Here is a 14,385-nt window from a genome sequence, read left to right on the forward strand (position 1 = left end):
GAGGTGAAATTTATCAACAAACTAGAAGGACCAGGGTTGACCAGGGATATGGCAAATCAGGCTGAAATAAATCTGTAAGGTGTGGGAAAACTAAACTGAAAATCTTGTCATCCTCCAGAGAGTAGCAGCTACAAATGTATGCCTTGTGCTACTTTCAAGCTGGATGGCATTTTCTTAACAATGGTTTACCACTTTGCTAGCCTAACTACTTCCTACACCTGTTCGTTTAGTTAGGTTTTTATTAGCCCCTGGATTTCTTTCATCTACATTTGTTGCTATCTAGCATTCTAGTTAGACTTGATTGCTTCGCTGTAGCTTGCATAATATCTGAAGGGGAAAGCAGAATATACTATAATGCCCTAGTTGGGCCTGCCAAAAGTCCAGTGTACGTTTTGTTTGGTGAACTAATGATCTAGTGAATGTCACTATGACAAATGACATAATAAATGTAGCATTTCAACTCTACCTACAGTGTACAGAAGTGGGCATCAGCCTAAATTTATTACGTTTGCGTTGTCAGCTGAGGACGCTGCGCTTCTTAAAGGGACACTAATGAGCAAAACTATTTTTCTCGCATTAGTAAAGTAGTCTTCCACGATACCAAAAACACCACACTTTCTGCGGGAAGACGCTTAATAAGCGAGAAAACGTGCAAAAAGAAAATAAAGGTGGCAACGCCACCTTGGAATTCCCGCACCATTTGCCGTGACGTCACATATTTTTGACGGCGCCTGCTTGGGCCTACGTAGTTCCTAATCGGTTAAATCGAAGTACATTGCCCTCCGAGGGGGCCAGAGACTTGACATAACGAGTTTGTAGAAATTTTGTCGAGCCAGTGGCGCCAAAATACGTTAAATGCTCTTTGAAGTCTTTTACGTCACGAATTACAAAGTTTCGGCGCGAAATTTAAAAATGAAACTTTGAACTTGGTTTTCTCTTCTAATAAACCTATGGTGGTGAAATAAACTACACAAGAGTTCTCGGAGCACACTTTATCAATCTAAACCAATTCATTGTTTCTCTTTAATGTCCCTTTAAAAAGCCCTGTAACAGTCTTTCAAAGCTGTTGTTTCTGCTTCTGTTGTATCTTTGACATGTTCGAGAGGTACTTGGGAAAGCAACTATGTACACACTGCAATGGCTTTGCAGACACATGGCGTTCTGCTTCTGAGCTCAAGGTCATGGGTTTGAATCCCAGCCACTGCAGCCACAAAATGCAAAAACGATGGCGTACTCGGTTTTTTTTTTCTATTCACATTATTCACATCCCTTAAAGGACCTTGATGGGCATTACAAAGGGATGGGGGTTACAGTGAAACAAATCTGCAGTCATTAAAGGGGCACTAAAGGCAGTCCGAGTGAAAGGTCAATCTTTGAGGATGTCTAAAACGCCACTATTATCAACAGCAGTTCTCTGCTAATCGAGAAATTAAGGTAAATGTAGGACACGAGATACATGCAGAACACGGGGCTTGATTTCCATTAATTGTAATTGTAATGAAGCCAGCAGACTATGAGGAGCATGAAAGCGTAGGGGAATTGCTTAATTTTTACAAAATGAATAAAGAAATGACAACGATGGGAAATGGAATCGGGGTGAGAAACAACTAAGCACAACTGGGAGGTCAACTCGAGTCTTCACGCTACATGACGCCGGCAGTACACAGGAAGGGTGCGCTGTCCAATTGCTCCCAGGATTATTTCTGGCACACATAAGTACCAGGAAAGTGGTTGAAAAAAAAATTGGTGAAGCTTGCACTAAGTCGAGCTAGGCTTAAAACAGTGAAACTGGACAATTCTGAAGACTCATCTGGTTGCTTCTAGGTTGTTGCGAGGTTTTAACTAGGTTAGTCAAGACACGGATGTGCAAACTCCAGAACAGAGCGTTTTTCTTAATGCGAAAGCATTAAGAAAAACTGACATTGGCAGTGTTGACCCAACGAATGCAAAGAATAAAAATCAGGATCCCAGCAGGAATCGAACCCAAGCATTCTGCGTGGCAGTCAGGTATTCTACCATAGAGCAACGCCAGGTCTTGAAGCTGCTTTGGCAAAAGACCCTATTCAGGCGTAATGGCGGTGCAACGTCAATTGTGGTTGCAGTGCTGGCTATCAAATCCTATAAAAAAACAAACATTACATATGTACTCTTACGATATAGGCGTCATGTCAGGTTAATGTCAGTTGTAGCTCCAGTGTTGGCTCTGCTTTTATAGCAGTCTAATAAACATTGCATTTGTATTCCTATGATTCAGCAAGTTATATTTAAGCGTTGCTCGACCCCCGAGGTATACACTAACGACGTTACGTATGACATTCGCATCATCGCAATGTAAAGTGCACTTCGTTACGATAATGCTGACGTCTGCGCTCTAACGTGAGTGCTTACGTTATGTCAGACCACAAGTTACCCTTTAAACGCCAGTGTAGTCAACTTGAATGAGGTGCTCATGAGGTGGTCATGAGGCCCAGATGAGGTGTTCATGATGTAAGCCATGAAATGAGAGCCATGAAAAGGCAGAAAATAGTGCGAAACAGTAAGTGGTACGTAGAAGACAGTAACTTCAAGGTCTGCTTTCACACATCACAAGGGTTGTTAATAGAGTATCCTGCATTTAGCATGATCAGCAGGTTCAAGCACTTAACCGAATCTGACCTAAATAATGACCAGGCCGGCTCACGCTTGAATACGAAGGTGGAATTTTTTAAAAGCGGTGCGGCAGTGGCAACCTATGCGGACCTCTCGAAAGGATAGAAAAAAACTGGTAAAGCTATCAGATAGACAGTGCTCACGGGTTGAAATGCAACATCAAGACTTTTAGTACAGCGGCAGGTATGCACAATTGCTTGAGATAACTGTGTCGTAATGCTACGAATATGGCCACTATGGGTAATGTTCGCTCTGATGTAAGTGTTTGAGTTGAAATTGCACGGATATGACACGAACTGAAGACACAGGAAGCGGTGCTGGCTAAAACTCCCAGGATTACGTAAACATAAATACCCAATAAAGTGGATGGGAAAGCGAATGCTGCTGTAGCCTAAGCGGTTGAGCATCGGATGTGTTATTCGAAAGTTGTAGGTTCGGTCCCTACCTTCGGCGAGTTGATGTTTCATACAGTTTAATTCTTTTCCATTTAGTACGTTATAATTGCTATACTACAGTTAAAATGTACAAATAATGTCCCCTACGCCTTCCTTAGCTTCATTGTCTGTTGGTTTCATTAGATTGTGTCTAACGATGAGTGCAATAAGTACGAAAGTCCTTCAAACTTAACGTCAAAGGGTGTAACAGTTGGACGATTTTATACCTTTGCAGTAAAATGCAGGCATTGCTCGTGTTTTTTTTTTTTATGACAAGTCTTACAGGAGCCATTGCACCATTTGTGAAGTTTTGATGGGACTTAACCGTATGAAAAAGGCACACAATGTCCTGCATTGAAGAATTGTTAAAAACGTTTAAAAATAAAGTTGAACTCACTGATTCATAGAAATGTATACCATTTATGCTGTTTAATGCAGCTAAATAAGCTTAGAGATGGTGTAGTAATTTGAGTATCATATAGAAACAAAAAAAAGGATGACTTAGAGTTGTGGCAATTTGATGTTCCAACAGGTATGATAAAATAAGGAATGGGTTGATTCTAGGCAGGGCTTACTACTTGAAGAGAAAGAAAACATACCTTTGAAATGAAATAAGACACATGCAAGACAAACGGTACTATAGTTTTAGTGCACCACTAGTGTGTTAAGTTTTGGTAACACATGCACACAAGTTTGCACAATGGCAGCATACCTTTATGCACCTTTCTACAGCGTAAGCTGTTATGAGCTAGCCAATTTTGGTGGCGTAGTTGTCCGGCACCGCCGGTGTCTTTCGCAGTTATTGCGCACAATGAGAAAAAAAAAAAGACCAGGGCTTGAGTGGGATATCAAACCCAGGCACTCTGTCTGCATGGCAGTCAAGTATTCTACCACAGAGCCATGCCAGGCAAGGAATCATGTTAACAGATGTATTATTGTGAGGCACAAAAGTGAAATAACACCAGGCATCACACAGTTTGAACTGTGGAACAAGTGGGTAGATTACAGCTTCCTGCCTATTACAAAGGGCTCAGCCATTATTCTACATCATCACCAGCCACAGCATCAGCAGAATGGGCAGCTACGAAGGTGTGCATGTTCCCTTACAGGCGCGTAGTGGGTGCCTTGCTATATCGCAGAACGATAAATTGTGCCGTAGTGAGTACTTCTCTACTTTGCGAAACCATGACGATTATGGCTTAGTGGGTACTTAGTAACTGTACTTGCAGTAGTCGCCCTTGAAGGGTTTACAGTGGGCTCTAGAAAGGCTGATCCTCCAGCTTACACTGTGACTGTGCTGCATGTTCCGCACAAGCCTGGTTGTTTTTGTAAAGCACTGAAAAGCAACTTTGGTATTTCTTGCATGTTTTTCTCTTAGCACTAGGAATGAGAACACGCTTACTGCACCGCAAATACCTAGCAGAGGGATCTCGAGAAATGGAAAATGTGACTTGCTTGTATGCTTCTACTTGAGCTGTCACGATTTCTTACAACTTCATTGTTATGTTTGTTAAAAACAACAAAAGGCAGCTGTGAAGCTTGTATGTGTTGTCATGTAAAGATTGAGAAGTTGGCTGGAAGCTACCTACCTTACACGTGCAGATCTAATGTGTGTACAGGGGATAAAGCATTTGATGTACAGTGCTCACAGAGTGAAGCGTTGCATCGAAACATTTAGAGTAACGACTGCTGTGTGCAATTGCTAGAGATAACCACTTCACGTCGCTATGAATGTAGCCACCTAAGGTAGTATTGGCTCTGATGTAAGTGTACTAATCAAAACTATGCTAATGTGACACAAAACTGTAGACACTGGAAACCAAAGTATGTGCGTTACTTAGCCTTAAATTGTTGCGTGTTGATTCGTGAGCATGAGCACTGCACATCATGGTCAGTTCTGGAAGAGAACGTGTCTAGTTATCCAACACTAATCAAGGACAACATTTCACGCAGAAGCCTGGAAAATAACTTTTTTTTAATAAATAGATCATTCTTTCAGGTGTAACAGCAATCACTTATTTTGCCACAGAGGTTGTATAAAACAAAAGACATGTCATTCAATCCTAAATACTTGCAGTTTTCTTTCAGAGTTCCTTTTACTGTAGATTACTTTGGACGATTCTGTTCATTGTTCCTGCACTATGTACGGTGCACACTAATCGGCGTGAGAAGAACATTATGAGGGCATTAATGACACAAAGTCTTCCTTCCTAATTATTTTAACACTTGCCATTTGCATGAAGGAAAGATGGCTTTTAAGGGCTCGTTTTTCTTTGTTAGACGCAATATTCTCATTAATAGTTCTCATGAATATTGCCATTTGCATCTCACTCATGCAAGAAGAACAATGAACATATGTCAATTAATTCATCTCTGTGTTTAAATTATGCGAAAAATGTCTTGAAGTTTGAAAGAAACATCACGTTGGTTCGAGGCTAATGGCAGCTGTGTGTCATTGACTTCTTATTCACGGTACTTTTCTTTTTGCAGCCCGAGCCACCCGAGAATTCTATATCAGTGGACTCGGATGAAATCAGTGCCATCCAGCCTCCAGATGAGCTCTGGAAGGCGTCTTCAGGGACCGTTGTTCTACACAACACAGGTGGATCTTTAGGTGAGATTGCACTGGGTTTTGTGGAGTCTCAAAATATATATTTTGTATATCGAAAGGTTGGAGGACGCCACGCTCATTTCTCCACTTCATGTTTGTGCCATGGAGTGGGTCCGTTGAGGGAATTTATCCATCAGCTATACTTGAGGCAGCACCTTACCGTATGGCAGCTGCAAGCTGCCATACAGTAAGGTGCTGTATGGCAGCTGCAAGCTGCCATGCAGTAAGTCGTAGAACAGCAAAGGCAGGCCTTTAGGCAAAACTGCTTAGTACCCAGTTTCTGCACTTCCTGCCGTGGGTGTTTGGCGGCTTTGTTGTCGCACTGCTAAGCACTAAGGTGCGACTTCGATTGCCGACCACATTGGCTGCATTTCAGCAGGAGCAAAATGGAAAAACACCCGAGCACTTAGGTGCACGTTAAAGAACTCGGGTGGTTGAAATTGATCGGAAGTCCTTCACTACTGCTTGCCTCAGTCATGTGGTTTGGCACATAAAATCTTTCTTTCTCGAAAATGTGTGCGAAGTCTTTCCCGAAACCTGGCAGTGGGGTGTGTTTCTGTCTGAGATATAGCATGGCACTGCATCTTTCTTTATTCCTGGTGTGTGCATTCATTCAACGGATACTTGTACCCTGCCTTCCTTCTTTGAGTGCGTTATGTGCCCTCTGATTGATGACTGACTGATGCCATGAATGATGACTGTGCTCTTTGGAATGATGTAAGGAGTTGGACTCTGCTATGGTTGCACATTGGGCTTGTTGGTGTGTCATTAAATGTTGGGGCATAGTGCATTTAACATGAGGCGAAGAACATGCAAAAATATGCACACTGCTTGAGTGTTATGAAAGTTGAAACTCGGTTAATGTTGAAAGTTGCCAACAAATGGTGAAAGTTGCAAATGTTGAATGTTGAAAGTTAACGAATGCTCAAAGGTACCAACAAATGTTGAAAGTTGCCTTTCAGTTGGGCTCTTGTCCTCGTATCATGGGTGTTTTCATTGTGATCGGGGGCGAGCAGGTCTGAAGCTGCGCTGGCAGCACGGCATCTGGACCATCTCGGACGTGGAGCCCGGCTCTGCTGCGGCCAGGCATGGGGAGCTACGCGTCGGGGACATCGTGCTCTCCATCAATGACCAGATGCTCTCGGAAAAGACGCAGGGCGAGGTTGCTGCCATCCTCGCTCTGGTACAGGATCTCAGCGTGGTCTTGTGAGTTGCCTAATGTTCTCTGTAGTAGATTCATGTATTACCGTATGAAGAACCAGAGTTTTGCAATCATATCTGTTGAAAAAATCCTTTCCAAAATCTGGAAATGCCCATGGACAAATTTGTGGAGGATAGCAAACTGACACACCACCTGGGAGCGATGACAAGAACATACCATATTGCCACAATCACTGTAGTCTTTGTTGTCATTTCACAAGCTGCCACGGCAAGAATTCGGAGAAATACTTTCAAGAAAGGTTGAAGAGTTTTGTGGTTGCATTATCATCTGGAAAATGTAAGCCACAGACGTACGCACACCACTCGCTTCATCAATGCCGCATCTCTTGTGGGCTTGTGTAGCGCAGTGCAAAAGAATAACATTTATTAGCTTGTTTTTCCACTTGCAGGTGGTGCCACATTCGCAAGACCTCCGCGATTTTGGCCAATGGCATGTTTGGGTTTTGTTACATGGATCCTATGGGGAGTTTTGCATCGTGTAATGATTGAAGAACTCTTTGAAGAACTAGTTAACAATGCGAGAGAACACAGTTAATTGTTAGTTGTGTCATGAAGACTAGTATCAGAAAGCGAGAGAAGAAATTCAGTGGCAATTTAGTGGTAAATGCAAGAGAAGTGCATAAGCACTATGATTAGATATTAATTATATTCGAACGCCTTGATAGCCAACATTTGGCAATGTAACCAGCTTTGGTCAACACTAGCTAATGCTAGCCAACATTAACGAGTGTGAGTAGTATGTGGGTAAACATGGTAGGCTTCATGTAAACAGTTTGCTTGTCGCCATAACGCATATTTTAATATGAACGCCCTGAAAGTGAAACAAAACAAAATGAAGGGTAATTCGTCACAGTTGCCACATCACGCGTACTGTGCTTTGCCATATACGCATGCGTAGTGACCATCCGATGACATAAGAACCGTTGTCCGGTGAAGAGTGGGCGCGGACAAAAGATTCAAATGGCATGCGCACGGTGATATCTTGTGGCATTGTCAAGGTGTTTAAAGGGACACTAAAGAGAAACAATAGATCGGTTTAGATCAATAAATTGTGCTCTGAGAACTGTAATGTCGTTATTTTCGTCATCATAGGTTATTAGTAAAGGAGAAACTCAAGTTGAAAGTTTCGTTCTTAAGTTTAGCGCCGCAATCTCCCCGCGTGACGTCACGGATTTCAAAGTGTATTTATTAGGGGTGTGCGAATATTCGAAATTTCGAATATTTTTCGAATAGTGTTTGCTATTCGATTCGATTCGCACTGGAATTTTACTATTCGAACTATTCGAACTTCCCAAAAACAAATACAGTCAACGTCAGACTGAAAGTAACCCCTTCAGATTCTTAATATGCTTCACCTCATTACACTCTCGTATTGCGGCAAAGCTGCCTTTCAAGCTCCGTTACGGTCGAACTTTGCCAAGACAGTCAACGTCCGCTTAGAAGTGGTCCCTAGATGTTCAATATGCTTCACCTCATCACACCCCGGTATTGCGGAAAAGCTGCCTTTCAAGCTCCGTTACGGTCGAACTTTGCCAAGACAGTCAACGTCCGATTGAAAGTGACCCCTTCAGATTTTCGATATGCTTCACCTCATTACACTCTCGTATTGCGGCAAAGCAGCCTTTCAAGCTCCGTTACGGTCGCAAATGTATTAACTCAAGAGAACGCTGGTTCCAACATGGAGGTGAAAGATGTGGCAGAGGTGGGGGCTCAATTAATGCTGTTTTGGGCCTGAAATTTGGGCAGGAAGTCCGAAAAATCGGACGCCGAAGTTTTTTAGCATCCAAAATATCAGATGCTTTTATATATCGACGTCTACGAGGCAGATTTGGAACTCTGGACTTGAAGGGAGCACACGCTTGTCCGCCACATCAGTCGGGCTTCCACAGAAGTTGAAAGAGGAGGAGAGGCTGAGGAAATGGCGTCTTCGCCTACCACATATAAGGTGTTGTGGGCAACACTTTGGTTGCACCAAATCATGTACATAAATAGAATTCGGCTTCTACGTTGCCTCATTCTTGATAAGACAACAACGAAACACCACCCTGCTAGTGCTTCATCAACCTAGCAAAAAGAAACACTTTCATGTTGCTATCTCATAGGAATGTGCTTAGGAATCCTCTCTAACCTTTTTTTTATGCAATTGCGCTTCGAAGTATTCGAAAAATGTTCTAGCAATATTCGAGAAATATTCAAAAAATATTCGATTCGATTCGATTCGATTCGATTTGTAAAGCATGTGAGAAGCTCTGTGTTTACGGAAACCTCTCCGTAGCATCAACTATCTCAGGGAGGTGGAAGGAGAGCCTGCGGAACCGCCTCCACCGAGTCCATCAGTGGAGAAGGTCAAAATGCGCAAGGTCAACGGATTCAAGGAGGAGGTCGTCAAAGCGTGAGTGCCGTCCATGCCTGTCATTCATGCGTCGTCGCTAATAGCCCGAACAAAGAGATGGATGAGTCAGCCAAACAACGCCTGTAGAAATCTTAGAACAGCAGTGGTTCGGGGGAAGCTAGGTGTGCATACTCGAACATTGAAGACCCTTGTGGTCAACATTTGAAGACAGATGAATGCAAAGATGGGATGAGAGCCAAAGCGCAGGGAAAACAAAGCACTGTTTTTATGTTTGTCCATGTGTGCTGGGCATAATGTGCAATCCCAGCCACGGTAGTTGCATATTGATGGAGGCAAAATAGTAGAGGCCCATGTACTGTGCGATGTCAGCACACGTTAAATAAATGCCAAATTGTTGATATTTCTGGAGCCTTCCACTATGATGTGCCTCACAATCATGTCGGGATTTTGGCCCATAAAACTCCGGATAATATTATTACAGTGGAACTTCGATTATACGACTTTCAGGGGACCGCGCAAAATCGTCGTATAATCCGGGCGTCGTATAATCGAAAAACCGAGAATATAGGCAGTGACGGTCATTTTTGCCCCACAACAGCGGGCACATAATGCCTAAGAAAGTCCGCGGCACAAACCTACGCTGCTCCGAGGAACGTAGATTAAATTAATTGAAAAAATGACAACCACGCATTTTATCGGAGGTGTGAACGAACCTTTATTTCTCACCTTTTAAAAAAATCTGTGATTTTCTTCTGAGAGTTTGCCCAGCCACGACGCATCAGCTTTCTTTCGATAGCTGCAACATCTGGCAGCAAGTCGCCGATCTCATCGCGTGCGCAAGCAAACCGCCGAATGTGGTCGACGTAGCACAACACGTCCGCATAAGTCGGAACGGACACGCTAGCCTCTGCAGCGTCGTCCATCTCTTCCTCGTCGGAAGTTCCCGCAGTGTCGGGACGCACAGTTACGATAATGTCATCCAGCGACACTTCACTGCACACTGCAACGTCGTCGTCGGCACCAACATAGTCCGCAAAAGATCCAGGCAGCTCCAGGCTGCCGAACTCTGGTTCATCGTCAACAGGCAATGCAGCTTAAAACACGGTAGAACAAGCACCACTTCTATTAAAGCCGCAGTGCCTGAAGGAGTTGGCGATAGTTTCTGGCGTGACTGCGTCCCATGCACTAGCAATGTAGTGCATTGCATCAAGCACAGAAAGCTTCTTATCCAACTGCTTGCGTTCCATGCCCGCCAGCCGACGCTGCACCAGAAACTTCCGATATTTCTGTTTCATGCACTTGATGACGCCAGCGTCAAGTGGCTGCAGCTGGCTAGTGCAATTGGGGGGCAGAAATACAACTTTCACATTTCCCAAATGCGACATATCTGATGGATGGCATGGCACATTGTCAAGCAGAAGAAGAATCTTTCTGTTCTTAGCCCCCATTTTGGAGTCCAGCTGCTGCAGATATGTAGAAAACATAGCAGCCGTCATCTAGGCTTTCCGGTTGAACGTGTACTGGCACGGCAGCCTTTTCAAAATCTTGAAGCATCGCGGCTTCTCAAACTTGCCGATCACGAGGGCAGGAAGCTTTTCAGAGCCGTCTTCATTAGCGCAAAGCAATACGGTAAGACGCTCTTTGCTTCGCTTACCCCCCGTGACAGCTCTCTCCTTTGAATGCCAATGTCTGTTCTGGCTGCATATTATAAAATAATCCAGTTTCGTCCGCGTTGAACACGTCGGACGGCTTGTATTCCCGTATCAATTCCAGCAGCAATGCAGTCCACTTTTCTACAGTGTCGGAGCTGACTGACGCGCTCTCTCCACAGCAGCGGCTGTACACAACTCCACTGCGTTTTTTAAAGCGATCCAACCAGCCATTGGAGGCTTTAAAGTCGTCAATGCCGCAGCGCAATGCAACTGTCTCAGCCTTCTCCTTCAAAATTGCGCCATCCACGGCGATTCCTGAACTGCGGGCCTGACGCAACCACTCAACGAGGGCCTTCTCCATGGCAGCATATTTGCCATCTTTCGCGGCCTTCCTGTTCAGGCCGAACTTTGCCGCATTTAGTAGGATGCTGTCCTTCTTCGCGAGGATCGTTTTCAGCGACGACTCGGGAATGTTCAGGTCGCGGGCAATGCTGGCCTTTATTGCTCCGTTCCGCTTCTCTGCCTCCTCGATTATGCGAAGCTTTTCTCCAAGTGTCAGCGGTTTTCGGTTCCGCGACATTGCGAGACGCAGCACTCGCAACCAAGAATTCGAAAGCTTCCTCGCACACCAATGTCCGAACACAGAAAATTTTGCACGTGGACACAGCAGCTGCGGCGCAGCACAACCAACCGATGAGGCAAACACGTGAAGGAATGGCTGAATGGCAGCACGGCAGTAGGCCTATTCGATTTGCAAGCTTCGACCAATCGCGAGCGGCTAAAACGCCCCAGCCCTCTGGTAGCTAGACAGCGGCGAGTTCCGGTTCCCGCGGCTGTCGCAAACATTGGCTCAACAATCACCGTTCAACACGTCCGGTATAACGACACGAAATCTAGTGAAAGTTATCGCATACTAGAAAGCGAGCTCGAAATTATCTGCCATGTTATCTGCTCACAATGGTCACTACAAAATCACCCAAAAGAAGAGAGAGAGAAAAAAAAAGGCGACAACGGAAGTGCGCAGTGCAATGCGACAAAACGAATGCGCTCCGGCTGGCTCCGGCCAACGTTGGCTCTGGCTAGCTATGGCCGACCGCGTGTCGAAAAATTGAAGAGGCCCTGTGGTGGGATACGAACTCGGTTCCTCGGTTTCCCGACTTTTTTCGCCCGGCCGCAGTGTGTTTGCGTGCCAGCCCGCGTCATCGTAGGTCTTTTTTTTTTCTCGAACAGTCCAGCGAAGCGTCGTACGAGGCGGGGCCGGCGTAAAATTGCGTCGTACAATTGAGGTTTTTAATACATTATTTCTATGGGGGTTTTGCCGGGACCAAGCCAATTCGTCGTAAAACGCGGGTCGTCGCAGGACCGGGGGACGTATAATCGAAGTTCCACTGTATTACTATTATCGCGTAATGTGCAGTCTGTTATGGATTTTGCAGAAGGCTGTCATGGATGGGCAGTTGCATGCTGTGGTTCTGGCTTGTAAAACCTCGGAATTTAAATTTAGAAATTGGACCTAGGGTCAGCAGCGGGCTAGCAGAACCACTGTGTGACCTGAGCTAACTATGCTTATGTCAGGTGGCATCATGGTGCCGAACTTATCAACAGACTGAAAAATTTAGGTTTGAACAAGTAATATATTAACAATTTTATAGATTGTGTTTTATTACCTGGAGAGTTCTATTCATTCAGCGATGACACCCCTAACTCCAGTAGATATTGTAAAAGGGTGGTTAGATTGGATAATTTTGTGTAGAAACATGATGAGCTCATTAAGAATTGAAAAAGTTTGTTATACGGTGTAAATTGATTCGTGCCTTCAGTGGTGAAGATAGAGGGAATGCTTGTGACCAATGAAGAATTTTCTATTTATAATTTGTAAGCAACTCCTTCTATAACTGTTGTTAATCTGCTAATTGTTTAAAATCTGCTGTAGGCGGCAAGTACACATTCAAGGAAATATTTCCATCTACCTAACTACCGTGTACTGCATATGTGTCAGCTTTCACGATTGTCATAAAATGCTAGAGTTTCTAGTAGGGGTGTGCGAATATTCGAAGTTTCCAATATTTTTCGAATAGTCTTTGCTATTCGATCCAATTCGCACTGGAATTATACTATTCGAACTATTCAAACTTCCCAAAAACAAATACAGTCTATGTCCAATTGAAAGTAACCCTTTCAGATTTTTAATGTGCTTCACCTCATTACACTCTCGTATTGCGGCAAAGCTGCCTTTCAAGCTTCGTTATGGTCGAACTTAGCCAAGAGACAGTCAACGTCAGATTGAAAGTGACCCCTTCAGATTTTCTATATGCTTCACCTCATTACACTCTAGTATTGCGGCAAAGCTGCCTTTCAGGTTCCGTTACGGTCCAACTTGGCCAAGACAGTCAACGTCAGATTGAAAGTGGTCCCTAGATTTTCAATATGGTTCACCTCATCACACCCCCGTATAGCGGCAAAGCTGCCTTTGAAGCTCCGCTACGGTCACAAATGTGTTAACTCAAGAAAACGCTGGTTCCAACATGGAGATGAAAGATGTGGCAGAGTTGGGGGCTCAATTAATGCTGTTTTGGACCTGAAATTTGGGCAGGAAGTCCGAAAAATCGGAAGCCGAAGCTTTTTAGCATCCAAAATTTCAGATGTTGTTATATATCGACGTCTACGAGGCAGATTTGGAACTCCGGACTTGAAGGGAGCACACCCTTGCTCGCCACATCAGTTGGGCTTCCACAGAAGTTGAAAGAGGAGGAGAGGCTGAGGAAATGGCATCTTTGCCTATCACGTGTAAAGTGTTGTCAGGAACACTTTGGTTGCACCAAATCATGTACATAAATACAATTCGGCCTCTACATTGCCTCATTCTTGATAAGACAATTATGAAACACCACCCTGCCAGCGCTTCATCAACCTAGCGAAAAGAAACACTTTCATGTTGCTATCTCATAGGAATGTGCTTAGGAATCCCCTCCAACTTTTTTTTCTGCAATTTCCCTTCGAAATATTCGAGAAATATCCTAAAAATATTCAGTTCGATTTGCACTAACACTTCAATATTCGAATTCGCTTCGCACCCAAAATTTTGCTATTTGCACAGCTCTAGTTTTTAGCTTATTTACGATTGCGTTTTGACAGCAACAATATCATAGCATCTCATTAGAGTTTCTTTGAGGAAGAAATTGATTTGAAAACAGTTTCAACGGATTTCTCAGCACACTTTTTTTAGACCAACATCATTCCTTCAATTAAAGTGATTAGCCTTCCAGCACACATGCAAAACGACCAGCCGAGCTGAACGCTCAACTTGCCATAACCTAGTAAAATAATATAACAAAAACTGTTGGCAGACGTAAATGTTGCTTTTGCTAAGTCTGCAGCCACCAAGAACAAGATTTGCAGCACGCTAGTGTTTCTGAGCACAGGGCAGCTGGGTATGTCTTTATTCTTTTTGCGTGTCTTTTTTTT

The 14,385-nt window shown here is 43.9% G+C and overlaps 1 protein-coding gene across 2 annotated transcripts in view; it reads left to right on the top strand.

Moving 5' to 3' along the window:
• Nucleotides 1–14,385, top strand: part of LOC119405994 (multiple PDZ domain protein) — a 352,266-nt gene that overhangs the window by 136,912 nt on the left and 200,969 nt on the right. For both annotated transcript variants that reach the window (XM_037672815.2, XM_049419279.1), the window contains 3 exons: nucleotides 5,574–5,697; nucleotides 6,711–6,900; nucleotides 9,191–9,307. In XM_037672815.2, coding sequence (XP_037528743.1) covers nucleotides 5,574–5,697; nucleotides 6,711–6,900; nucleotides 9,191–9,307 — 431 coding nt within the window. The remainder of the gene's footprint in view (nucleotides 1–5,573; nucleotides 5,698–6,710; nucleotides 6,901–9,190; nucleotides 9,308–14,385) is intronic.

This window comes from Rhipicephalus sanguineus, chromosome 9 (assembly GCF_013339695.2).
Source record: "Rhipicephalus sanguineus isolate Rsan-2018 chromosome 9, BIME_Rsan_1.4, whole genome shotgun sequence".
NCBI classification, from domain to species: domain Eukaryota; kingdom Metazoa; phylum Arthropoda; class Arachnida; order Ixodida; family Ixodidae; genus Rhipicephalus; species Rhipicephalus sanguineus.